At 36.6% G+C, this 27574-nt stretch overlaps 1 protein-coding gene across 43 annotated transcripts in view; it reads right to left on the bottom strand.

Moving 5' to 3' along the window:
- Positions 1 to 27574, bottom strand: part of RIMS1 (regulating synaptic membrane exocytosis 1) — a 296320-nt gene that overhangs the window by 178781 nt on the left and 89965 nt on the right. For 41 of the 43 annotated variants that reach the window (XM_068183776.1, XM_068183805.1, XM_068183804.1 and 38 more), the window contains exons 3-4: positions 8078 to 8291; positions 6410 to 6421 (exon numbers count right to left, since the gene is read on the bottom strand). In XM_068183776.1, the coding sequence (XP_068039877.1) occupies positions 6410 to 6421; positions 8078 to 8291 (226 nt within the window). The remainder of the gene's footprint in view (positions 1 to 6409; positions 6422 to 8077; positions 8292 to 27574) is intronic. The other 2 variants (XM_068183820.1, XM_068183782.1) reach the window with 1 other exon arrangement.

Raw genomic sequence — 27574 nt, 5'->3', positions numbered from 1 at the left:
TAGCCTTTAGTAGTGAGATTGGATTTGACTTGTTAGCAAGAAGTAACAATAAATTCAAAGCAATTCATATAGTGAATTACAGGATTTGAAAAAAAAATAGGACATTGTGGAAAATTAACAAAATTAAATGTGCATAATACACTGAAAGGATGCAAGAACAGTTCCAAATAGCTATAGTGATCTCATAGATGAAAATGCAGCTTGCTATCTACAGGTTTTTCAGGGATTTAAGGCTGAGTTTGCTTTCTACTGATTGTAACATTACTGGAAACACATTGAAGTAATGAAGAACTAAAGGACTCAAAAAGAGATTCCTGGAGTGACTATGCTTTGAAAATGATCATCTACCCAGGCCAAGCTAAACAGACATCCTACCAGTAACTAACCAACCCTACTCCAAAAAATCTGGAAAAAGATATAAACCTGAAATATTTACTGTATAATCCTTAAATATTTATAAGACTTAGTATTTATGAGAATGTTAATAATGATTCAGCAATAATGATTTGTTCATAAGAATAAAAGGTTCCTCTTACAAAAACGCTGTCATTAAAGAAGAAATGTTCCATTCAAAACTAAAATTTTAATTGCATGTATCATTATTATTACAGCTATCTACATTATTGATGGCAAAATTGCAAGCAAAAGGTGATCAAATACCATTAATGTGTTTCAAATCTATCAGAATTAATAACTATAAGCAGTAAGATGTAGAAAGAAGATTTTATTTCATGCATATAAATGTTGTAGGTTGGGTTGGTTTAATCAGAAGCTCAATTAATGTTAGTTAGGTATGTTCCTTGTAGACCCCTATTTTTCCCTCACAGTGGTTTGCTCCAGGTTGTTTACCCCAAGATTTCCTGCCGCTCGGACCCGCAGTTACCTGTCAATCTTCTCACTTATCCCAGTTTTCTCCTTATTTGGTTCTGTCAGTCAAGGCTTGTTCACTCCCTATTGAGTGTCAATCATGCAACCACCCCCGGAAATTTCTGTGTCAATCACCCCCCTTTAGCCTTTCTATTTGTCCCAAAACACTGCACCCACCTCTGTTATGCTACCATTGGTTGTTATGATCCATGCCACTCCTCTAACGTTTGTCCCCACAGGGCGAGGCAGGTTTCCACCCCTGTCCACCCACCTTATACTACATGGAATTTCCACTATATTTTATGCCAGGTATCCACAAATTTCTGTTACCCAGCCTGCATGACAACAGCAAGAACAGACATGAAGGATTCAGGAGCCCTTTATCACAGCTAAAGAGAGGAGGCTGCAGTAGCAATAGATTTTCTTGGCCATAAAGTGTAGAATCACACGACAAGTCACGGTTTAAGAGTTTGGCAAACAGGTAAACTAAACGTGGGTAAACCACTGAGCTTTATCAAGTGGTTACTGATTTAGTGATGATTTAAGGCTATGCTGGAAGAAAAACCCAGGTGTCTAGTGACTCTCCTACAGTCCCATTATTAAATGAAGAAACTCTGATCTGGTTAACTTCTGAGCATTAGCATCATCTGCCTTAATTTTAAGATTTCCTTAAAAACTTTATAGACTCACACTTGTTTGAAAGCAAACTACCCAGAAGCAGAGGACAGTGATCCCCACCTTACTTGAAATAGAATTCCTCAGTTTCTTGCTGGCCTTTTTTTTTCTGCTTGAAACAGCTGTTCTAGGGAGGAATTACTGAAAAGCAGCGCTTCTTTCATGATGCATATAAACCCCATATCTTTTGGGAAACAAATGGCATTGAATGCTACAGAAATAAAATGTGCTTGCTATCAATCTGCAATTAGCTATGTAATTTACCTCCTTCTGTTGGATTTTTTTGTTTTGTTCTACAGCTGTGTTAGTCAGAGCATACAGAAATTAGCCTTTTAATGGACAATTTGACCTAGGAGTTCTGTTCAAGAGATGTAAAAAAAAATCCTGACAATCCAGACATTTTGTTCTGACAATATTACCAACTTCTGTTAAAGCGTTAGTACACAGCTGAATTGCATGGCAAATGTACTCAAGTTGGTAAGGCCTAAATTAGCAAGCCATTATGTAAGCAAATTTTAAGCATAATTTAAAGGAACTAAATGACAAACTCCCTGAAAAAAACACCTGAAATACAATTAAGGAAATGTTTCCAAGTTGTCTTTCTTTCCAAGTATAAATCACTGACATTATACTAAAATGAAAACAATTTCAGTGAAAGCCAGATCAGAGCTAGGACTCTCTTCTGCACTGATTATCAGCATTATTTTCTACAACCACATACTACTAAGTTCAGTGAAATAAATTCTCATATTTTTATAATGTATTTTACATCCGGATTTCCCACCAGTTGTCCTTTACGTATGTAAATAGAAAAAAGAGAAAGCAAACTGCTCTATTCTGCAAAACACAGGAAAATTGTGACAACATTTACTTTTATCATTTGCTCCCATTTTTTTCCATTGGAAATTTGAAAAAAAATAGTAATCCAAATGAAACCTGCACAATGGTAGACTGATTGCTATGGATAATTATATGGCTTTATCTGGAACATGGATCTTCCACCTAATTTTGTCAATGTCATACAAATTTAACTTAGATCAAATAAACCCACAGCACCTCACAAAATACTTGAATTTTGATCCAAAGAAACTACATTTGCTCATTAATTTTTGTGCCCTAAAATGTATCTCCTTTTCTATAAGGAGAAACATGTATCAGGTGATCACAAAGGAAATACATATTTATGCCTAACCAAATACTCTGAAAAAGTTCTACAGGAATGAGGAAAGAAAAAAAAGTTGTATTTTCAGTCTTTTTTTTTTTTTTTTTTTGCTTTACAAGGTTATGGTACCATGGCAGGGAAGAACAGAGAAAGCAGTGGCAGCCACGCCATCAGGGGGACTGAGGTTGGGCCCTTCCCACTCCTTATCAAACCATGGACAACAACTAGTTGGACATTTTGCTGACTTCTCCACTGCCCGAAAAACCAAAATATTTCACTTCACAGGGGAGAGTGAATGGAACAGAGGGAAGTAACTTAAACCCACAACCATTTTGGCAATTAAAATCTTGATGTACAGAACATAACTGAAAGGATTTGAAATGAAAGTGTAGGCCCTCTATAAAGAACTAAAATCACCTAGAATATTCTGCCAAAACAGAAGTGTCATCTTTCTCTTAAAAAAAAAAAGAAATCTACCTCACTTCCTTCTGAAATGTTATCTCACATAAAATTGGATTAAACCCATTAAATGTGGTCTACCTGCAACTATATGAAAGGAGAGCAAACTCAAGTCAGAAGTGCAAAGAGCTAACCAATAGTCAAAAAGCATGAAAGAACTTAAGAAACATATTTGATATACACTCTGACATCTTAGAACAAGAATCATTGAAATTTATATAACTCATTAGCCACTAGAATATGCCAGTTATTGCCAATTAATTTTGGAAGTGTAATGGAGTCATTTCTTGATCAGCCTAGGATGCCTACTAACTCTCACTAGGTGTAGTGAAATTGGATTTGACTTGTTAGCAAGAAGGTGTTTTAGGATGTCTTTTATGATTTTAAATTAGGAGAGAACATATTAAATTCTGCTATATATATTTGAAAAAATCCTTAAGAAATATTTGGCACTTACTTGAAAAGGTCAAGAACAGCTTCAAAGTATTAAATTTTTAAAATATTTAGCTACAATCAAGAGCTGCAAGGACCTCTTAGGAACCTTGTACATTGCCCTACAACCACAAGCAACCACATCACATAAATCCTTTCCTAACCTCATTAAATTTAGCCTTTAAATTTTTATTGGGCTCTTTTTCTTTCCAGTAAGCCACATGAAATAAATTCTCAAGGCTTTAATGCTTGTAAACATCATTTTTCAAGCCAAGAGTGTTTAGGGCCAAGTTATACACATTTGGTCACATGTATTCACTGTCCTCTAATGCGGCTTGGGGTCCCAGGGGTCCGTCCGACCCCGGGCAGCCGTAGGTGTCCCAGATAGCGCTGGGCTGATAGGCACAACCTGTCCAGGTCCCTCAGGCAAGCTCCCAGCCATGGGCAAACTTAGCAAGCAACTCTTAAGTGAGATCAGCTCTTGGGTGAATTCAGCTCTTAGTGATTTCAGCTCATTGCTCGCGAAGTGCCTCGGCAGACGCAGGGAAGAGAGAGGAGAAGGCTGTATGAAGTTCCACAGCGGTGTCTTTATTGGCAGCCCCTGCGACGGGTTCCAGTGACAGCTCTTCTGCCGAACTGGACAGAAATGGGGGTTGATATAGGGTACAGGGGTGTTGGAAATTGTCCAATAGTAAAGGTTGAGGAGAGTATGACTGATGGTCTTACAGAGAGATAACAAAGGTCCAAATGCGGAAAAGGGGCTTCTTTGGTCCAGTCATCATGACTAGGCATTTCTTATCTTAGGCAAGTGACTGCCAGGGAGGCCTCACAGGGCCTCTGACTGCTACAGTCCTCTATTCTTATTATTTAAATTTTCTGCATTTCTACATTTCAGTTTCACACTTCCAGGTATTAACTGTAATTGCTTTAGGTCTTGTCCCCTTAATCTCTCTAGCCTTCTCTAACACAAGCAGCTCTCCATTTCCTGAATCATCCTCTGATTGACTTTCTTTGTGCCTACCACAGTTTGTATCTGTAGAAGATGGGTAATGCATGAGAAACAACACCCCAGGTGTGGTGTCATTAATTCTCCAACTATATAGGAAACACCTTGAATCTAGGTTAACACTTGACTTTTCCTGAGCTGACACTTTGGTAATTCACACTTAATCATCCTTTCCAAATGATACATCCTTAAATTGAAGAAATTTGGCGCATGTGTTTTGTATTAATATAATTTATTGTGGTAAAACATTCATGTGGACACTAAGGGATAAATATGTTTTAAAAGTTTCTACTGATACACAACTTGCCATATGTAATTAGTCAGGAATGTTGAGCCACTGAAAATAATTAAGAAATAATATTTTTCTTATGTTGCTCTATTTTAATTATACCAATTGTTCTAAAAATGTTATTTTAAACTATGTATTAATATTTTGAAATTAATTATTTCTATATATTACATTAACTTTTAGAGAGAGGTACTGCTAAAGCAATGGTACTTTAAAGAAGTGATCCCTATGTTTCTCACACATTCGGGACTAGTTATTATCATTAACTTTTTAGCTGTTAAAGAGAAGTAGCTCAGCTTTATCACACCATATAGAATTTATTTCCACACATTACTATTATGGCATTTTCTTGGCATGTGGAAGCCTGGAATTCAACACCTAAACTAACCTAAACCTTTAGGAAAACCTAAACTAAGACAAATGCAAATGATAAGGATGTATTTAATTGAATTTAGGACAATCCAAACAAGTCAGATAGGTCTTCAGAATACATCTTCAGAGTAGCACTAATACTGACCTATTGCAATATTAAAAACCTATTGCAATACTCAAATGTGATAGAAATAATTTTCTCTGAGAATTGAACAGTACTACATTTCAGGTTACAGGTATGCTAGTATTTAAATGGGGGCATAACACCACTTCATATCACAAGCATAACTCAACAAAGAACGCATCAAAAACTACACTTGATTGTAATTAATGTACACTTGTTTCAGCAGAGGTGCCAGAAAAGCTAGCTAATTTCTACACTTAATGCTCCAATTAAAAATCTGGAGTACCACCTTTTGCAGAACTGCCCCAGAAGAGATGGCAAATGCCCATGCACTGATCTGCTCAAGTACTGCCACACCTGATGCCACACACAGTGTGCAGAGATGAACAGGGAACTACCCTCACCTATCTGAGACAAGGCACAGTCAATACTGGTGAATATGCCTGTACTCGATCCTAAAAGTTCTGCAGATTTTTGAAATCATAACTATGCATTCAAAAAGGATTCACTCCACCTTGCTCACTATACTTATGTCCAGTTTGTTTGCCTATATATATTATTTTAAATGTCAATCAAAAAGCTGATTTTACAATATCTGCTGCAGCCAGAAGTGAAACACAGCAAACAATGTAAAATTACAATTAGAAGACTAAATTGGATTTCCTGAAACTGATGGAAGGACTTGGCATGCAAAAAGTCAAGACTGTTAACTAAATATGTATTTATGAAATAAAAATTGATTACATTTTATTGGCTCCTCTACTTTTTACCCTATAAGTAATTTTCAGTTCTTAATTTCTTTTATTGTCATAATTTTGACAACAGTCTTGGATTTCCTTGTTGAGCTGTCTTCAAGGCTTATGTTCAGCTAAGGGACGTGCAGGGCCTGGGTGTCAGGATTCCTGTTTTTCCCCCCTCCCCTGTGGGTGATTATGAAATTTCAGTTCAGTTTTTCACATTAATATGTATCCCAGTTAACTAACAACATTATAACAATAAATTATAAAAAGCATGGATTCTAACCACTTTGTCCTCCTTTGGGAAAGCATCCAAGGAAGCAGAATAAAAAGAGAAAAGAACAAAAGAAGAGATAAAGAATAAAATAGGCAAGTATTAATAGACAGATTTCAAAGAAATGCAATTCTAATAACTCTCTACAAAGAGACAAAAACACAAAATTAAGAAAAAAAAGAGCTTTAAATAAAAAGATGACATTACTGCATATGTTGAAAACATGTTTTCCCACCCTGATCCACAGAAGCATAAACAATATAAGAAACAAAATGCAAGTTACAAATGAAATGACACTCTTCTATTCCTGTGGCTTGAAATAGGGGGTGAAAAATGGATAAATATATATTCAATTTTTTTTTCAGAATAAAGTTAAGCTGTATCACATGCACTCATTAATAGAATAATGTAATACATCAAAGTAAACTATTATTTTCAGAGAATTGCTCTGATGACACCATCTACAGGTGACACAATGCAATGCTTCTATTTTTACTAATATATTAGTACATGCACATTTTTGTTCAGTTCACCTAGGTAGTTATCTTCAGAATGTGAATTTAATTTAATAGACACACAGGTACATCAAGGCTATGGAATACTTCTAAATAACCATGAAATACATCTTTTTGAGAGGTTATTTTTGGTTTACATGAAATTTCAGAAGGCCTATTCAGTTGATGTCGATCTTAAAGAAAGTGAAAAGGCCACAAACCAGTTCCCTTGTGAACATGATTATCTGCTATACAATCTGTGTTCACTTTAAGTGAATTTGTGTTGATACCAAGAGCACCTATAAATTTACCCTACAAAAGCCTGGCATCTTAAAGCCACATGAGAAAGTTGCCTCATCTCACGGCAGAAAACAAAACTGTTCATGTAATAAAAAGAGATGTGTAAAATGTTTTATAACATATGATAGTCCTTGATGACCAGCCAAAAATAATCACTGGATAACAGTATTCCAAATTTAGATCCTACTGCTCGTGTATTAGAGAGTAGTCAGAGGCTTGGAAGGGACGGACTGACCAGAGGGTACTCTTGGAAAACATCTGGTTTTGTGGAAAGCTAGTGCAGCTAACTCATGCAGATCAGAGGGAGAACCATTCAGTTCACCTATCGGAAAGTAGGATGCTTAATCCAGATTAATCTGAAGTTTTATTCTTTAAATAAATTTTAAATAAATTGGTATAGCACTTTTCCTGTGCTAATAAAAGTGGTTGTTTTTTGGTTTTTTTAAACTAAAAAATTGACTGATTTCATGTAAAAGCAATCTATAAATGTTTATGACAAGCTCTATGAAAATAAAATTTTTAATATTAAATAAGGCTTCAATAAGAATTTCTTAATGTGGAGTTGTATCTGAGCAAAAGGGTTTCTTCTTTTATTCTATGAAAAACAAGTATATTTTCTACAAGCTGTCACTCCATAAAACTAGACACTATTATTCTTTTGCTTTAATTAACTCTGTGATTCCCAAGTCCCTTGGCAATCATTAAATACTTTTGTTTTACTTGTATGATTTTACATTGATTTACGTGTGTGATACACATATAATAATGAAGCAATGGATGAAACACTTCAGTAAAATGAAGCATGAAATGCCAAACTTAAGGTAAATAATCTGCAGCATGACAATGTCACAGTCTTTTTCTTAAGAGTACACATCAGAAGACTTACATTGTTTGATCGCAGAGAGACACGACCTCCACATCGAGCACAGAACTTGGTCCGGCAATAAGAGCATAAATGGCCACAACCATCTGCAAACTTTGTTTTATGACAGATTCCACATGTTGGAGCATCATCCTTGTGCTCTCCCTGGTAACGGCGGGCTTCTTCCCCTATCTTTCTTACTTGCTCTTTATAGCTTTCAAATTGTTGATGCAACCTCCTGCATAGATGAGAAAAAAGTTTATATAGCACGAATAGGAGGAAAGATTACCACTCTGTATTTCTTTCAGTTTGCAACTCTACCTAATATTCTAGGCCTGTTCACAATACTACATGTACCTCATATCTAATACACACTGCACAGAATACTGTAAACGGCAATCTAAAGGAAAAAAAAAATAGACAACTTTATTCTTAAAGGTTTACTTCAAAGATTGCAAGCAAATAATTTCACTTGACCAGAAATTGATCCGAATGCATATACTAAACAAAACTGCCTACCATGTACTGAATAAAATAAATAATTGTGTGATCAAATTTGTATCTTTTTAACCAACTTAATTTACATATCAGACGTAATCAAAATATGTAAATCAATCTCCAGTTTCAGTGCTTTCAAATCTAGATTACTAACACATGTAACAAATATTTCAAAACATGGTCTACAATGACACTGACCTCAAAAGAATATGAGAACATCTTTTTATTTCAAATTTATATCTTAACAATCTGTTGTGTTTTCTCTTGTTAAGTATGAGAGACTATTTAAGGTTTACTATTCCTCATTACAGATATTTTTCCATCTTAGCTGTATGAGTATATAGAAGCATTAGCAGGTACAGAGGTTCCTAGGATGAAGACTGGTGTTGAAAGACGCAGCACTTCTTCTCCAGCTGCCCCAAACAACACACACCCTGACCCTATACCCACCATCTGGAGAAGCATGCTGCTACACAACAGACTCACCTCCTAATCACAGCTCTAAAAGACCTGAGACAGCCTAAGGAGGAGATTCCAGAAAGGCAAAACTTGGTCTTTGCACCGTGCTATGTAGAACCGGCTTTTCCAGATGTTGCTTCAAATCTACATCTCCATGGATAACATTTAAAAATCATGACCAACTACAGATTATGACTAGAAAGAGGGAATCTTGAGTTTAATAAATGGAAACAGTAGGTGTGTTGTCTATAGAGGTCTTGGTGATATCCTTTATCTCTGCTTTGAGCTACCTACTTCCTTAATTAGCACTGACTCACACCATTTAACCGGTGTATTTTTAGTGACACAATTCCACGTTTCTCTGTGTGTGTGTGTGTGTGTGTGTGTGTGTGTGGTGAACTTGTCTGGAGTTTTAAGATGTAAATGATCTGTGTTCTTTATATGAAATACTTTGTTGGTGAAGTGGATATTTTTTACTTTAATGTGATATTCAAGCCTAAAAAATGAGAATCCAACTTAACTCACAGGAATTGTGATAAAGCACATATAATTCAGTTGGACAGGAATATTATTGCTTGTAAATACATAAATCAACCAGCTCTCACACTAAAACCAGTAACATCACATGGGTGCATTCTAGTGAGAATGCAGCAACAGCAAAAGCTAAGCAGCCAAATAATCTATTCTCCCTAACTACAAACATGATGCATTATACTTAATGCTATATGCAAATCAAAAGCTTGGCAGGAGCAGCAAGGGGGTTTGTTTTGTTTTATTTTTTACTAACCTGCTTAAAAACCTTTGCAGTATTGAGTAAGATGAGAAAAGTAGGTCAAAGAATTAGGCAAAATACTGGAGACACTTAATACTTTTCACCATATAACTGGATTACACATATGAATTATCTTACACAGCTGCTCACTTATAATGCATAAAAACAACTGAAGATATTCAGGATTTTTTACAATAACCAGCTTAAAGAATGCAATTAAATAATGGAGAGGTCTGTAGGTAAATTTGTTATTACTTCAAATATTCTATTAAAAAATAAAACCATTGAAACTAAATTCAGTTCTCCTCCACTAAAGTAAAACCAAAAGCCCTGGCTGTTCACTAAAATGGAAAGGGAAGATAACAGCAAGCACTTCTTTTCCAATTAGACCATCTAAATTTGAACTTTTTCTATCTCAAACAAAGCTTAGGAAGAGTATTAATACAATTATGTTTTTTGTCCTTCTGTGTTCACCAAGGGGTATATGAACAAGTTACAGACCAGGCAAAACTTAAGTGAGATGAGATTACAGTTCTTTATAAATAAGTATCACTTTTTAATGAATTTGTTAATTTCTGAATCCACATAAAACACATTTCACTATGAGGGGTTTGAAACCCTTATCTTGCATATCATACATGCCACTATTGAGGAAACGTTGGCATTTTATCTACAGCAGGAATTGAATTGGAGAAAATGACTGCACATTTCACAGAGCAGAAAGAATATTACCCAGCTCACAGCAGGTCTGGTTCAATTGGCTCTTTTTTAACCACCTTTCCTACCTTTTTGAGGAAAAAGCTGTATCTCTGTATCTCTGGCTATTCTGTAATGGTGGCAGCAAATTCCTCTCAATGGTTTTGCTGTATATAGAAATATATTAAGTATTAAGCAAGAACTAAAATACAAATGGTAGGTTTTGATTTGCTCCTCAACTTCCAGGCTATTGAGCACATCAGATGCAAGGAAAACTTAAATCTATTAAATATTCCTTAATGTAGACAAGCACCTAAAGGTTAGACTTAAGACCTAATAACATCACATGATATAATGGCATGGCAGACCCTTGAGGCACATACCAATTCAATCCCTTCTAACAGAAAGAGTCACCAGACCACTGTGTAAAAGGGATATATGCATAGATACATATGATTTTTCACTATGCACCCAAACATTTATCTGGTTCTGCTACTGAAGTGAAGGGCACTTGCAGGATTAGCTTACTCTGAGACATTATTGCTACACTTCACTTGTGCAGACCTCCCACCACACTGAACAAAAGAGCTACATCCACACAAGCTGACGTGTCCGGGGAGGGTGCTGCTATTTCGCACTCACAGGCACGGCACATATGCGTGACCAAAAAAAGATCCCACCATGGGAGAATCTTTGGGCACATCTCATCTCCTACGACTAAACCGCACTCTTCTGTTGCTAAAATATTGGAAGAGACTGAGCTGCTTGGAGGGGGACATCAGCCCTGGGACTTTACTGCACCTATGAGGGGTCAGCATCACCACCTGGGGTGCACAGAAACCAATACGCACTTTGCATGTCTACGGGGAAAGAATTAACCTGCTCACTTTTACAATATACATAGAACTCAACAAATGTTTAGGTTACTGCTGGTTTTTTCTCCAAGAAAACATGATGGCTTCCTCCTCCCTTTTTTTTTCAAAGGTATTTCACCAAAACCTCTGCTTCAGCTGTGCTATACATGTACCATATTTTCATTAGAATATTCATTATTTGACTTGTCAGTATAAACGAGTACAAAAATTACTGACAAGCAGATCTTCAAAGCTTTACTCACATCTTCATATACTCAGTAAAAACTGTAAGCCTTGGAGAACACTTGTGATAAATACCTTATATAATTTAAACCTTTCAGACAGCTCACGGATGTAATTAGGAGGACAAACAATGAACATTGAGGCCATTTATAACATTGACTTATCAAAATTGTTACATAAACACAGAGAAAATAACATTTATGTTGTTGGGCTCTTTGGACCTGGACCAAGATGTGTATTTATTTTCCTATAATTTTAATTATTTAAATTACAATCGAAGGCTGTAATTTTTTAACAGACTATATGATTGCTTCTTTTGCTGTTTTAAATTCATGTGTTAAATTATATTTTGCTGTTTTAAATACCTATCTAAATTATTTGAACATATATGCTGAAGAGTAGAAAGCTTCAAAATAGCACATTTACATATATATGCTCTGTCGGCACGGATTTTATAAAAAAATTATTAAGATTTCTGTCTCTTTCATGCAGAGGTACATTTTAAATTATTTTAAATGTAATATGAAATTCTATTTTATGCTTCCTTAGAAATCCAGTAGGTGGCAATGCAGCTCGCATTTTCACTCTCCCAGTTCAACTCAAATGGTTTAGTCTCGAAATTAAACACCTGATGTAATGTTATAAAAATATTATGCCCTGTCATGAGTTCATGTTAGTAGAAAAAGTGCCGCCTTCTAAGTGACATAGCCTTAAGTAGCTATCCACCAGCAGCTATGGCATGTCTGAAAAAAAGCTTAGTAAAATGCAGGATTTTGTCCTGTTCACCCACACCACACAAACACATCATCACACAGAGCTCAGACAAGTTTTTCCATAAGATAAGCAGGCGTTTTACCAAGCTCTGTTCTTGGCATTCTTTTTTTATGATAAATAAATAATTTAAAATGCAAACAGCAATACTGCATATGCCCACGAAGGCAACAGCTAGAGCTAAAAACCTGTTGGTGATCCTTAAGCGTCTACATTGAATCTGTGACCTGAAAAACGTTGTTCAGCTGCTCTGCAAAGCTGGAATTACCTCAGTCACACCGGATGCCTTGCTGGTCTGTCAGCACTGCTGCACCCATCTCATGGAGGTGCTTCCAGAGGGAGCCTGGCTTTGGCCTCGGCCCCACCAGCACCTCAGCTGGGAAAAGCTGTCAACTTGTCCTGGGTTTTGGGAATATATACTTTCAACAACAAAGTCAAGACAGGCCATTTTAGCAAGTTACTGTGGATAGTTTTGTCTGAATAAAGAGAAATGAGGGGTTTTCGGGGAATCTAGCATGTGTTGACAAGGAAAAACAGCTGAAGCTGAGTGGAGAAGTCTAGATATATTTTCTGGTTATTTCATTAATCATCCCAATATAAAATTTATACCTTCTGTACAGGTAGGACAAGTTAAGGTTGAATAGAAACAACATATCTAACACTTCAAGCTCCCAAGTTCTTGATGTAGCCATGTTACTGTGTTAGTCTATTTGAAGTCCAGGATATTTTTAATTGTTTGGGGGTGTGCTGCTTTTTTAGCATGGCCAATACTTGGCTTGGTTATTTTGTAAAGATGAAATAACTGCAGGATGTACTCATATTGCAAAATATTTGACTTCTGTGAATTTGGATGTCAATATTTCTATATTAATGTTATTATTGTACTTTTTTATTCAGTGTGAACTGCTTCTTAAGAACCAAAGGCAAGCAAGACATGGCTTCCGTAAGCTGTGAAATGGGTTGCAATATGATTAATCAACTAATCTTTAGAGGTAAAAAAAGGCCATGTTTCTGTAAAAGAAATACAAGCATTAATCAAAGGACTTCAAATGGTAGAGTCAGCGCTTCCATAACCGTATTTTCTCCTGCACATGGTGACTGTTTCTGGTCTCCTTGCTGCTTCCTACTGTCCAACTTGTCACTTTTCCATTATTTACTTACCACCCATTTGACCTTTCCCTAATCACATTTCCTGTAGGTCTTGTCTCTCACTCCTACACATTTTTAATAAATATATCAAAATATTTATTATAGACATATAGTATATTCTATATCCTATAATAAAAACAATAAATAGTCCTCAAAATTTCAGATTTTACCTGGCCTGAAGCTTTCTTCATTCTCCCCTGTTCAGTCAACACACAACTATGGATTCACTCCATTTTCTCTCAATTTGGTGTTCACCTGTCATCCATGACATTTTTCATCTCACCAGCAATCACCTTAATCTGGCTGGGCCTCAGCCCTTCCTTCTCCACATGCCAAGATCTCTTCTTCCTCCCTGTTTTATTGGTGCAAATATAAATCTCACCATGCTTGTAACTCACAGGTCTGTCTCTCTACCTCACACTTGAGTCTTTCTCTCCAAACTGAAGTGTTTGGCATAGATACTGACTCCTGTCAAGGGTAACCTGTACACCAAACTTCATAAATTGAAACACAAATTTCCTTCTACCTCCAGCACAACTTACCACCCTCTCCATTCTGTTTTGCACTCAGGGCCAATAACCACTGTGCTACACACGAGACTCAGACCTACTTAAACCTTCACCTAAACTGTTGCATAAATTGTGGAGGCTAATTTTGCAAATTAAAACCAAACCAAACCAAAACCAAACAAACAAACAAAAAACCACACCAAAAACCCCCCACAACCAAAAAAATAACCCCAAACAAACAAGAAACAAAACAAACAAAAAAAAAAAACCCACCAAAACAAAATCCATCTACATTTAGGTGATTTCATATCTTTCCAGCTTAAACATGCAGCAATCAACAGCTCATCCCTCAATTCCTTTTCCTGCCAGTGCAAGCCTGTCAGTCTGATGGTCTAATCACAGTTCTGCAACAAATATAATTTATTTTACCTCTCTCTTTGTATTCCTCCGATGAATCTGCTTTTCTATTGCATAAAACATAAATGGCTTATCTTCACCTTCAAAGACTTTGACAGCCAATTTCCATCCTGCCTATGATTTCTCATTCAGTACTGAGATGCTTCTGCTCAAGTTAAACTTTTAATCAAGAATCATAGAATGGTTTGGGTTAGAAGGGACCCTACAGATCACCTAGTTCCAAGCCCCCTGCCATGGACAGGGACATCTTTCACTGGACCAGGCTGCTCAAAGTCCCATCCAATCTGGTCTTTGAGAACTTCCCTTTGTTGCCTCTAGCATGGGAGTATTAAGAACATCACTGTTATCACATTATCCTCCTTAAAACTCTCCTTCACCTTGATGCCTGCAAAGATCTAGACAAAAATTAGACATGTCAAAAGCATGTTAAAACTTTTACTTAACAGGCCAGGCAATACAGACTCTCCTGTCTGTTCTTATTGTTCTATTATTTGCCTAATACTTACAGTGCAGACTGCCCCTGTGGCAGACATCACCTTTCTTTCTGCACATGTGAAAACCCCCACTCAGAAGGGTTATAGTCCACAACAAGTGCTTCCAAGCAGCATGGTAACACCAATCTCCCAACATGATACAGAAACACATCAAGGTAATTTTTAAAATTTCTTTTCATCATGTTATGATTCTACTTATTTACTTTCTGCTTTCCAGCCCTCAGGCAATATACTTAGAGCTTTCCCCATGTCCATGAGAGGCAATGCATTTTTAATGTCTTAGTATTTTCCTAGAGATCTGTGACACCAGTTCAGCAGAAGCAAACCATGAAAAATTTTATTATGACAATCATGATAAAATTCAGACTTGGCCAAGACAAAGATTTCAGTTACATACCTCACACAGGAAATTAGACTTGGCCTTCACCACTGGAAAGTTGTTCACATGTAGCAGATACATTTTCTCTCTATACAAGTTGTCTTAATTCCATTATCTTCCTATAATCTATTATCAAGCACATACTACCTGGCAGCATCCTCACAAGCCTGTACAGGCTGTTGCAAAGACGTCACACACCTTGTCTAGAAAGTGTCCCTGCTCATCACATCAGAGAAGAGACACACCAGCAAAGTGGTGTGGGCTGCAGTTTATTCCCAGGGCTCTTATCTGGTGCCTTTTCACCAGCAGGAACAGTCATTTTCAAGTTAACATTTTACTTAGGGCAGGTTTTCTGCAAGCATATAAATGAGCTCATTAAATAACTTGTATAAAATGCATTTTTTCATCTTCCTGGAAGATCTCCTAATGTAGATTACTGGAAAACTTTATTTTCATATACTTCTATTTGTTGGTGGCTTTTTAAAATAACTACAGCCCACAAGCAGACTTTTCCTTACACAACTGAAGAACTGTGAGTCAAAAATGTGCAATATCTACAATAAGGAATTTACATTCCAGCTTCCCACAGTTCCTCCCAAATGACCGATATCCTTTCTGAGGTAAAAATGAGAAACCAGAGAGCAAAGCAAACAACACATAATAGTACTAAAAAAATGCATAGCTGAGGAATTCAGAAAGAAACTCTTCATGTCTTGTATTAAAAAGCATTTATGCGATGAGATATATTTAGTACTGAAGGAATCAGTGCCTTCTGCTCAAACTCAATTGGCAAAGTGACAGTTTGACTGGAGCCAGTAGAAGGGTGACGACAACACCCCACAACGTGTCAATGCCTCTTCCTTTGGCCAGTATGGGCATTCTAACACACCTCTTACCTCTGTGGGCAACCTCACCAGTATCAGTTATCCCATGTAACCATCACAGCTCTGCTGCACTTTCCATTTAATTTCTTCACCACTCAGCACTCCTAACACAGATAATGCAGCAGGAGAGCAATTGGTTTGCTCTGAGAAATTGTCACCAATTCCAAGTGAGAAAGCTCAAAAAATTTCATGAGTTCATACAGAACTGCTAGCATCCTGGATTTTACCAAATACAACACTTAAAAAGTTATAGAAATATCACTATGTTACAGTCTCACTCTTACTACAGCATTAAAACACACATTCAGGCTAAGCAGTGTCTACCTAATAAACACAGAACTTATAAGCATATTCAGCTTTTTAAAGACTGCTGAAACTACTCAAGCAACAAAACTGCAGAGGTAAATAGCTGTATTATTATTTTGCCATTATTCATGCAATACCTGTTGCAGAAAAAGCAGCCATAATGACCAAGGGACAGCAATACCCATGCAACCACACAGTCAATCAGTCCAGGAAACTCAGTGGGGTTAGACACGACTGAAAGAAAGAAAATCGGACTCCACACAGTTGCATTGATGTTTATGGATTAAAAAAGAAAAAAAAAAAAAAAAAACAAAAACCAAACAAACCAATAATCAGAAACTGAGGAAGAGGATTTGACTGCAGCAGAAGTGTGAGCTTGAGCATCTCTTGCACTTGTACTGTCAAACCCAGGCATTTAAGGAAATAAAGCTCTAGGATAGTACAAGGCGCTAATATTGCTTGTATGTGATTTTATCAGGAATATGCATCTCCTGGAAAAAAAGGCTAGAAAAAAAGGCAAAATCAAAATAACACTTTTTTCTACAAAGATTGCTTTAAAACTGAATCTGATTTTCTACAAACATTGCTTTAAAACTGAACTTCAGTTCCCAAAAATTTGTCAGCTTAATAGTTTCCATAAGATCCACTGTAAAAAAGGCCTGAGAAATTTTCTCTTGTCTACCCACATTATCAGACTGATGTCTTAAGTTTTAGCTTTCATAATTTTTGGATTCTGTACTGCCTTAGTGTGTGACTCTGAACTTCATGTAAAGTCTTAGCAAGTTCTCTTCACAGGGTAGTTAGACATAACAATCCTTTTCCAGCTTAAAAACCAAGGACATCGTTGCAGCTTTAGGCTCAAAAAGTGTAAACAATGGTGAATTCAAGAGAGCAACCAAGGGGGATGGGATTTCATAACCTGAAGCTGTAATTGGACAATTGACCCAAAGAGGTAAATGGACCAAAACTTATACAAGTGTGAAATCTCGTGACCGGGTGTCCATTTTGTGTCCATCTTGGGTCCATCTTGGGCAGAGCCTTGGCCGGGATCTTGTGCTGCCCAAGGTGCATCCTTTGAAGGCCTTTCAAAAAATACCTACTCTATTCCTTTAAATCTGTCTAGCCTCTGTTCCAGGTAGCCTCCTTAGGCATCAAGACCACAACAAGGAGAGCATCTCTTCAATTCACAACACTCTTACAATTTAACCCCTACTAAATTGGGAAATATTCTCACAATTCTTCTCAGCTATTTCAGAGGCAAAGATCTATTCACCAATAATTTACACACACACACACACACACACACACACACACACACACACGTATATATATATACACACAGATATATGTGGTTCTCTTGTTTGATTTTTTAAATAAATAAGGTAGTTTTATGCAAGGCTTACCTAAATTATGAAATCAGGGCTTACTCTGACATGAAGAGAAGACAGATAAAAATACTAAATGTGATTAATAATGTTCATTTGCCTTTGTACTTTCAGTGAAGTGTTTTCATTCTCTGTGTTTTCTTTATATAGCATAACAGAAGAACTGTTTTAGTGCAGGTGTATGACAGAAAACAAAGATCTCAGAGACACCCAGCCATGCCAGTACCATTCGTGACATTACAGGGCATATCCTTTTACATTACTGCATTTGCAGATATAAATAATTTTCATACACGGTTGCTTATTTAAAAGAACAAGTCCTGAAGTATGTTAGACAAAGCTTCTCTTATAAAAACTTTTAAAAAGACTGCTGGAAAGTCCCTTAATTTTTTTTTCCTTATCAACTGACTAAGTGATGTCTTCATTTTCCTCATTTATTTAAATATTACTGATTATCAGTATTACTGATCACTTAAATATTACTGAATTTAATCCATCACCCCACTCTCTTCCCCATGTTGTATAATCGACCACAGAACTTGTCTCCTGAATGAGCTGACCTATGTCATCTTGCGGTGGCATAACAATGCTTTAAAGTCATGGAGTGATCCTTTAAGCAGGAGTCTCAGAGTTCCATAGGAAATTTCTGCAGTAAAATACTGTTTTGTGAAGTGGCTCTGCCAGCAAATGTCCCTTAAAATACATTAAATATATGAGTAAAGAATGATTCGATTTATTTTCTCTTCAAAAACATCCGCTTCATTTTATTATGGAATACAAATATCATTTATTTAAGCTGAACTTCACCACAATCAAATTTTTGTGAACAGACAAAACCTAATCTGTTTTCAGACTGACGTGAAGGAGAATTAAATAGTGTTCTCTTCAATTTATTGAATTAATTTATTGAATCACACAATATGCTACTGCAGGCACTTTTTTCTCTGAGGATGGTCATCATATCACAACCAACGAGCCATAAAACTCAGAATATTAAGAAAGGAGCAGGGCAGAGAGAAGAGGATGGGGGTGAGGAGGCAGGGTGCTACAGCAGAAAAGCTCAATTTAAGAATCACAGCATGAGGAAAAAAGGTTAATGAAAATCTTAAGGAAAAGTTTTTAAAAGGGAGGCAGAGATTTGCACCTACACAAAATCACACACAGAGGTACAAGTATTTAGCTCTCTTTTTCTAAATACAGAACTATTAACCAGAAGACATATTATTGAAGCAACACATGAGAAAGAAAGTGAAAGAGAAGCCCATTAATACAACTGAATCAATTTAAAAAACAGTTCCTTAATGCAACCCTATCTAAATTGCAATTAGCAACCAGAGTAAGAATAGACCCTGTTATACTCTGATAATATTGGTTTTGCTACAGTCACACAGTAGGAAAAGATGTTTAAACACCCTATCATGTGCTGCAAACAGTACAATACACATAAGGTTAAAAAAAAAAATCCTCAGTGCTGGAATAGATCCCTTTAGTCAGCTGGCACCTGGTAAAAAGTTGGGAAAGTTGAGAGGTATGTGTCCTGGTTCAGCATTAACAGGAAATTACTTGGGATCAATGCTTATCAAAACAGCATTCTGACACAGTCTTTCTCATACATGCATTTGGAAGAAAAAAGAAATCTCAGTATTTTTGGCATCCAATGTGTTAAACAGATGATAGGTATCAGATGGCAATACAGGGTGAGTAGCAAAAATATGACAAACCACAGTGGTCTGTAAACAGAGCAAAGCTACTGAAATCCTAACTACCATATGGTGGTAACAAACAGGACGTGTGCAAAACAGGAAAAGATCTCATAGTGAGGGGTGTGATAGGAGCCAGCAAGATGCAGAACTGAAAAAAAATACAATAGGACTGCAAGCAAAACAGTGATAACGTTTCAAATTAATTATATTCAACTGAGGCTCACTGTGTACAGTATGTCTTCTACCTAAAAATAATTTAACAGCCTTGCTGAGAGCATCTCCAATTTATCATCCTGTTCACCTTCCTTTATAATTTCCATATTACAAGGAACAAAAAAGGCTCGCACATCTATTTTAAATATACCATCAAATTGCTTGAACACAAGATAATGATTAAGCTTGTCTCCAGCATTACTTAACTCTCTTCATTCTTCTGGATGCCTAAGTAAACACAAATGAAAAGCATATGGCATCTTAGTGAATTAGAAAATTAGAAAAGGAAAACATTAACTGGTTTATTCTATGCTTTAAGCATACCACATGGCAAAATTAAAAATGTCAAGGCTCTTTATATTTATGATTTATTTCTTCTTTTAATCTACTCTCTATTTAAGTTAAATGTCTGTGATGGTCCGTCCTGGAGAGGATGGGCTGTGAAACAGCCACACCACAAATCTCTGCCTCCCTTTTAAAAACTTTTTCCTAAGATTTTCATTAATATTTTTTCCTTTGAGAGGTCAGGATAGATAACATCTAGTCAGGTTATGGTGAAAGTTGGGAGAGAAGAAAAGAATGATGGGAATAGTTATGTAAATTAAGTTATTCCTATTAAGGTTATGTTCTGAACCCTGCCCTCTGATTGGTTTCATATAAGGTATTGCTTCTGTTCCTCTTTGTTCATTGGTTCCCTGCCCTGAGTTAATGTCTATGTAAAATTATGTTTGTCTCTTTTTGACCTCTTCTGAAGTAGCTCCCTACAGTGTACAGCTTATGTTTTTGTTGTGCATTGATTGTTAGCACACCTTTTATTTTACTTTATTAAACTTTGATTTCCGAGCACTCCAGCTGTACCCTCCCTATTTTATTTACTGCCACACTCCCGGCCGATCTGGTACCAGGATTGTGCTCGCTGGCGGCCACAAGAGCTCGTCCACTGTGCAACGCAACCAATATCCTCAAGAATACTATTTGTGAAAGAAAACCAACAGCTTTTTTCTCTACATTTTTAATGCCTACCTTTTCTCCAGAATATCAATGCTCATAACTGTTTCAAGAATATTGTCTTGAGTTTAAAATTATTCCCAGTAGAAAAATGGAGTCTCTTTTGTGACGAGCATCCTTGCTTCTTGAAGCTCACTAAGACTTTACAAGCTAAGAAATAAACCCGTGTTATCAAATAAATTTTCTGCAAAACTGTCTCACCTGATGAAGCTGTTGAGTAGAGAGTGTAAGTCCAAAATTAGTGTACACTATTTTTTTTTCTTTGAACTAAATTTCCACAGCAAGGCCGAAAGAAAAGCATGACATTCAGTTTCAGGTTTTCTTCTCCTTTCCTTCCTGTATCTATCAACATTTTAATTGATTCCCAAGCCAACTATTTATGCCCAAACTCTTATGAGAAGACATTCCCATAAAAAAATCTAGTCCACACAGTTCAGTACTGCTAATATATTAAAATATGGATTTTATTTCTATAATAATGCATATTGGAAAAATGCCATTTGGACAACATAGCAGAAGGACACCAAGACGGATGCTTCAGTAACCACGTGCTTATTCATCACATCCAGCAGACCCACTGCAGTTCTCTCCTGTGGAGTCATTCCCATCATACGGATGATTTTAAGAGAAGAAAAGTTTCTGTCAACCTATTTACCATTTAAATCATAGCAGAAAACCCCTAAGGCTCATTTTAAACCAATAATGTCTTAAATAACAGGAGTGTCCCTTGGGAAACACTGCACAAAGTCTACTAAACTGTTTTATGATTATGCCTGCTACTCTGAAGTACCCATAAATTTGGCAGAGAGACATTTCTCCAAAGGTTTTCCTTGGTTAGTATTTTTCTGTTGTTCCATAGTGGTTCTCAAAACAGCCCACTAATTAGTGTGCAGTCACAGAGATTCGGGGTCCCTGATCATTTTGGACCACCACAGAGGTCCACAGGCTGCTGAGCCATCACATGCCATAAGCTCAGACCTTCAGAAAATTTGTTTCAGCCCCACAGAAGAGTCCAGGTACAAATCTGATACTCCAGTGTAACTGTGTCCATACACAAAGCACTGAAAATTTTTGAGTGACCAAGAATTTGTTCCAGAGAACTTGGATCTAACCATATCATCAGTCTTCTACTCACTCTCTAGTAGGAATAAGTATTTCATTCCCCTTGGATAACCCTTTGCAGAGCCAAAAACTGTAAAGATTTAGTTCCTGTCATAACTCAGTATTTTCTTAACCTAAAAATGGATTTCCAGATGGAGCTAGATTTAAAGGAAGAATATCAATCTTTTACATCAGGCCTTCTTATTGCTTGAGCCAGCAACCTCTAAGCAGAATTCTTGTGGTTTTGATGACACTGACTTGCCCTTCTGCCAAATTCACAGATTTTTCACAACAACATGGAAGAGTCACAGAATTCGACCTCTGTTTTGCAGTCTTGTTCTGCGCCATGTTTTAAAAGGCACTACCTCCCTTTACATGGGGTACATAATTTAAAATCCAAAGCTGTGAGTCAAGAGTGCTCAAGTGACATTTTTATCCAGTACATTGTACCATATTCTCTAAAAGCTGAACAGAATGATGAAGAGTGGAAGCTGTGTGGGTATCCAGAGTGAGATCCTTCAAATGGATGATGATTTCTTATCAGCTCCCTCCACCCAAGTGGAACAACTAAAAATTTCTTTCCGTCAGGTATAATCTGAACAGCCACAGTGCATTTCTGAAGTAGAAGTGAAAATCTGGAGGCTTCAAGAAAATTCCTGGAGCCGGCCAACAGTAAAAATACTGAGAGTTTTTCCATGTTTCAAAGAAAATCACCTACCAAGCCATCTGTGCATTGCACCACACCTTGGTCTGTCACCAGGACAGCAAAGAGGTGAGCTAGACCCAGAACACTGACATCATCCAACCATGTCACTGATGTGGCCTCATAAATGCCAGCTTCACAAAAAGTAGGAAGCTAGGTACAATTTGCCAGAAAAAAATTGTTATATTTAATGATAGGGCAAAAAAAAATCTGACTTGGCTGATGAAAGGCAGTAATTTTCCCACCTGAAAACAGACAGACAAGGAGTAGGTATCGTTGAGTAGCAGCAACTGTCATCTTTTTTTTCCCTAAATATATTGCCAAGATTATAAAAATAATATCCTGGTTTGACCAATAACATGTCTGTATTCAAAAATCTTCCTACTAGGATTGCACCATCTGAAATGCCATTTCTAGCACTTTAGGAAGTGGTGACTTAGGTTATGGCACACTGAAGGACAGAGAGGATCTATTTTTCTATGACAAGGACTGAGATGTATGAGATTTTTTATATGTACTAGATTTTCTGCCTGTGTTCACTGCCACTGCTATTGTAATTTAATTATGTCATAGGCCATTAGAAGACCAAAATATGTATGTGAGGAAGACTGGAAGAAGGCAGAGTGTTAGGAACTAAAATGATGATATCTCTAGATAAGAAGTTTGAACCAAAATCTACTAGGTACTCTATTTTGTGTAATTTTGTTAGATCTAGTCACCTGGGGGATTATTTGGTATTTGATATAGATTTCTCAGCCAAATCACTACACTGTTAGGAGCCTGGAAGGATTGCTACTTTCACCTGGAGAAGTGTGGAAGCATGGCTTTACACACTTTGTGTCACTACCTAGCTGATTACCAGGGAGTTATCATTGGTGATATGTGTGACTGATGGCTGAGAAATAGTGGAGTGGTTGCAACCATCATATTGGAAATATTATCAACACCTACAATTAAATATATTAAAGCTTTAAGTTTAGGTGAGTTGTCTTTACTAGACCATAAAACATCTATTAGTGCTCTTAGGAAACCTGTTCCTGAGTTAGGAAGATGTACAATATGTGCTCATTAACATTCTTGCAACATGATGACATCAAAAGCTTTAGTTCTAGCTAATGTAATAAAAATGGCCCCTTCTGTCTCTTCTAGTGGAATTAAAAATCAAAATTTAGAAAAAAAGGTAAATATAAGAAAAACAAAACTAAAATCAATAAATTATCTAAGTCCTGGAGTTCAGGACGTGTGTAACGCTGTATTGATGGGATCTGAAGCTGTGTAATGCATTAACTTGAAGATAAGAAGCAAGTCTTGTTCAGAGAATACTGAGAGATCAACATCTCCTAGGTGAATCACACTCACCATTAAAAATACATGCCCTGCTTCCAAGGACAGTCACTTCAACTCCCATCCCTCAGTGCTTATGCTGCCTTTCACCACTAGATTAAAAAGCTTTTAGTGGTGAATACTGTGCGTGTATGAAAGTGTTTACACTTTATAATTAAGTCACCTTTTGATCTCCTGTGTGATAAACTAAAGAGATTAAAATCTCTAAATCCTCCACTGCAAAGTAGTTTCTCCAGCATCTGAAACATTATTGTAGCTCTTAACTGAACCTTTGGTGACCTTTCAACAATCTTTAAAAATATAATGCCCTAAGAATTGTGTCCTTACTTTATCCTTTTTCCAAATGCTGTATTACAAATGCCAAAGGTGAATGTCAGGCTTAATGGTCCAACAGCCTGCACGGTTATCCAAATGCTCCTTTTGAATACTGCCTCTGTGTCAGGAATCTAATAAATTTACAGAATATTCCTAATTCCCAAAATTTAACAAAGGAAAACAGATCATAAGCCAGCCAGAGACTTCTGCAGCCAAGTCTTCAGTCTTGTGCACAAATAATTCAGGCCTATTTATTTAAAAATATTTATCAGAGGCAGGTGATGTCACAAATTTTGTTCCATTACTATCAGTCAGAAATTACGTTTTGTCTTCACAGGATGTTAATACACTTTTCCATTTTCCTCTATGTACAAAAAAGAAAAATTTAGCAAATTTTTGTACATCTGAAAAAGGGCCAGCATCTTCCTAAGGGTGTCTTCTGTCTAAAATACATTACAAAATTATTTATTTGCAATCTCTTACCAACTCCCTGCATTTCGTACCTTATAATTTTAACAGTTTGTGTTTATAAAGAACAAGACTAATATAGATGAATGAAGGCAGTTGGTGCTGCATCATTCCTAAGGTAGATATCAGTTACTCAGTTAAAATATCACATTCCCGAGAAGATATTCTATATTAAACTTGACAGGATACTATTGAATGCAAGCAAATGAAAGTTTCAAAGTCTTACATCAGTATTTTCATCTCTGAAAAAACCCAAAAATACTACCCTACTTTCTTCATTGTAGTGTCTACAAAGAATTGCATGAAATCTTTTTTTCACATAAAATCTTTCCTATTCTCAGTAAGCACATTTGAAATTTTTTAAAGTACAAAAATTAACTTTCATTTTTATGATTCACAGATGAAGATTTCTACAAAAGTATTTAATTTTAAAAAATTAAAAATGCAAAATGAAAAGTGGAAATAATTTCTTATGAAAAAAACCACCATAATTTTCTTGGCCAGTCAGGTGTATGTTTTTCATGTGACCATTTGTACTACTGAAAAATTTTCAAAGTCAGAAAAAATAGCTTCTTTTCATGAAAAGCAAAATCAACTGCCCCTCCTTAAGAAAGAAGTCTCACGCTTCTAATGTAACTATTCTACCCCCCCATCATGTTAAAAACACTAGATAATGTGAATCACAATAGAAATTAAATAACTAAGCCTTATCTTACTTTCAGAAAAAAAAATACAACTATTACTTGCAGCAAAATGCTTCACTGTGTTCTATCCTTATTTTCTTCTACTAATGTTCTTAGCTAAATCTTGAAGTCTTCAGCTCAGAAATTCCTCAGAAACAATTCTGAAATCCTTCCTTCACCCTACTTCCTATTTTTAGCTTTCAGATTTTGGCAGGTAGAAAAGTCAGTTGCTCGCAAATCCTGAATTTCAGCAGAGTTCCTTTGATTACCTTCTTTGAGGTTGCAACAGACAATTAGTATGTCCCCGCTGTCAGAAAAGTTCTTAATTGAGTTCATGAAAAGGCTTTTGAATTCTTGACTGAAGTGGAACGCTCTTGTTTATAGCTCGTGGTGCCGTCGCTGCCAGGCTATGAATAGCTCTTCCGCTTCCCCTCGCGCGCTCTCCAGCAGTGGAGAGGCTGCGGCCCCTCGTCAGTTCTGCTGCCACAATTGGCACCACCAGCAAACCTTCCATATGCCTGGCAGAGATCCCTGTGCCACTGCTGGAGACCTTCTCCAACAGGCTTGGGCCTTCATCTTAACTCACACACATTCAACTCCTACAAAATCCAACACGTCACCATAAAGAAAAGAAACCCTGAGTATCTGTTGTTCAGTTTTTCTTGCCATCTTCTATGAACTGAAATGACCACTACAAAAAACATCTAAAAAGCCTAAATCAGAAAAAGGATGTTTCTGTGAGCTGAAATTCTGACATTTTTATATAAAGTTTTAGACCTCCAAACAATAATGTGGCATTCTGTGATTTTATTTTAAGTGAATCTTAATTTTAACCTTCAAATATTAGGTGAGTGACTTCTTCTGGTACTAATCTCAACCCATAACATTTTGTTATATTTTCCCTCCACTGTCCACATGCGGAAGGGAGTAATAGGGAGGCTTTAGTGGGTGCCTGACTCACAGAGAAGGTCAACTCAGAAGGTCACTACAGAAGAATAAAATAAAGACATTTCTATGATTGCTAAAGAATATCACATTTATTCCCCTACTTCAGATTTTCTTTAATTCTTATTACACCACAATAAAGTCCACAGTGGCTTCCTACTGCAAGTTAATACAGAGAAAGGTATGAAGGAACCAACCCATACCTTCCATCAGGAAAACTTAGGATGTCATTTCTAACACATTCCTTCAATTCAGCTCTGAGGTTTGAAATGTATTCCTATGCACTTCTCTTTGACAGATTAATGCACTGAATATGGTAGCTCATTAAAACATTTTAAAATAAAGTACAGTTTGGGGACTTCTAATGTGAGTATAATTTCTAGAATTACCTCAACATGGAATTTCTCCATTGCAGTATTTCCCCAGACATCACTGCAAGTACAGAAAAGCAAAGCACCAAAGCACACTTTCCATTTTAATTTGTAATTGCTCAGCACCATAAAGTTGAATAGGGAAGGCTGCTGGTGAATAACTGTTTGGTGCACATATTCAATAACTCCTCACTACAAGCAAATGAAATCAACATTTCTATTAATGGACAGAATATCAGCAGTAAACAATGAGCTGAATGTCCCTGCTGCTGCACAATACAGAACAAAGGAATGGAAAATGCATGAAGATGTCTCAGCAATCATGGGCAGAGCCACTCTGGAAGTTACTGCCTGCCATCTCTATACTCGTTCACAACCGCAGTTAACAGGGCTAAGCCTTCCTGACCAAAAGACCAAAAAGATATGGCCTTGAACAGAAAGAACAGTCTGTGAATAGCCATCCATCATCCTTAGAGTCTTGGTGGGGGAAACTGATTTCCTTCAACTTTTTCATACCAGAGAAAGGCACACTGTGGAAAATACAAAGTGAAGGAAAAGGTGGACTATGTAAAACAGTAGATGAACTGGGAAGTTATGTTTCCAGCTATTCTGTGCTGGCTACAAAACTTGCTTCCAGAAGGCAATGATTTCAAGAATCTTCAAAAGTTAAACCTCAGCTAATAGGAGCAGATCCATGGTTAGGTAACTAAAACACAAACATTCTTTTTAGATTAATTTTGCTAAAACTGGATCTTTATGTCAAATAAATTCCCCATACAACAACTGGGAGAGTAAACATCCCTGCAGCCACTTCCCCACATTGAGCTGTGAGCAGACACATTTAATACTAC

The sequence above is a fragment of the Anomalospiza imberbis genome, chromosome 3 (assembly GCF_031753505.1).
Source record: "Anomalospiza imberbis isolate Cuckoo-Finch-1a 21T00152 chromosome 3, ASM3175350v1, whole genome shotgun sequence".
Classification (NCBI taxonomy): Eukaryota; Metazoa; Chordata; class Aves; order Passeriformes; family Viduidae; genus Anomalospiza; species Anomalospiza imberbis.
This window is presented reverse-complemented; position numbering and strand designations above follow the sequence as displayed.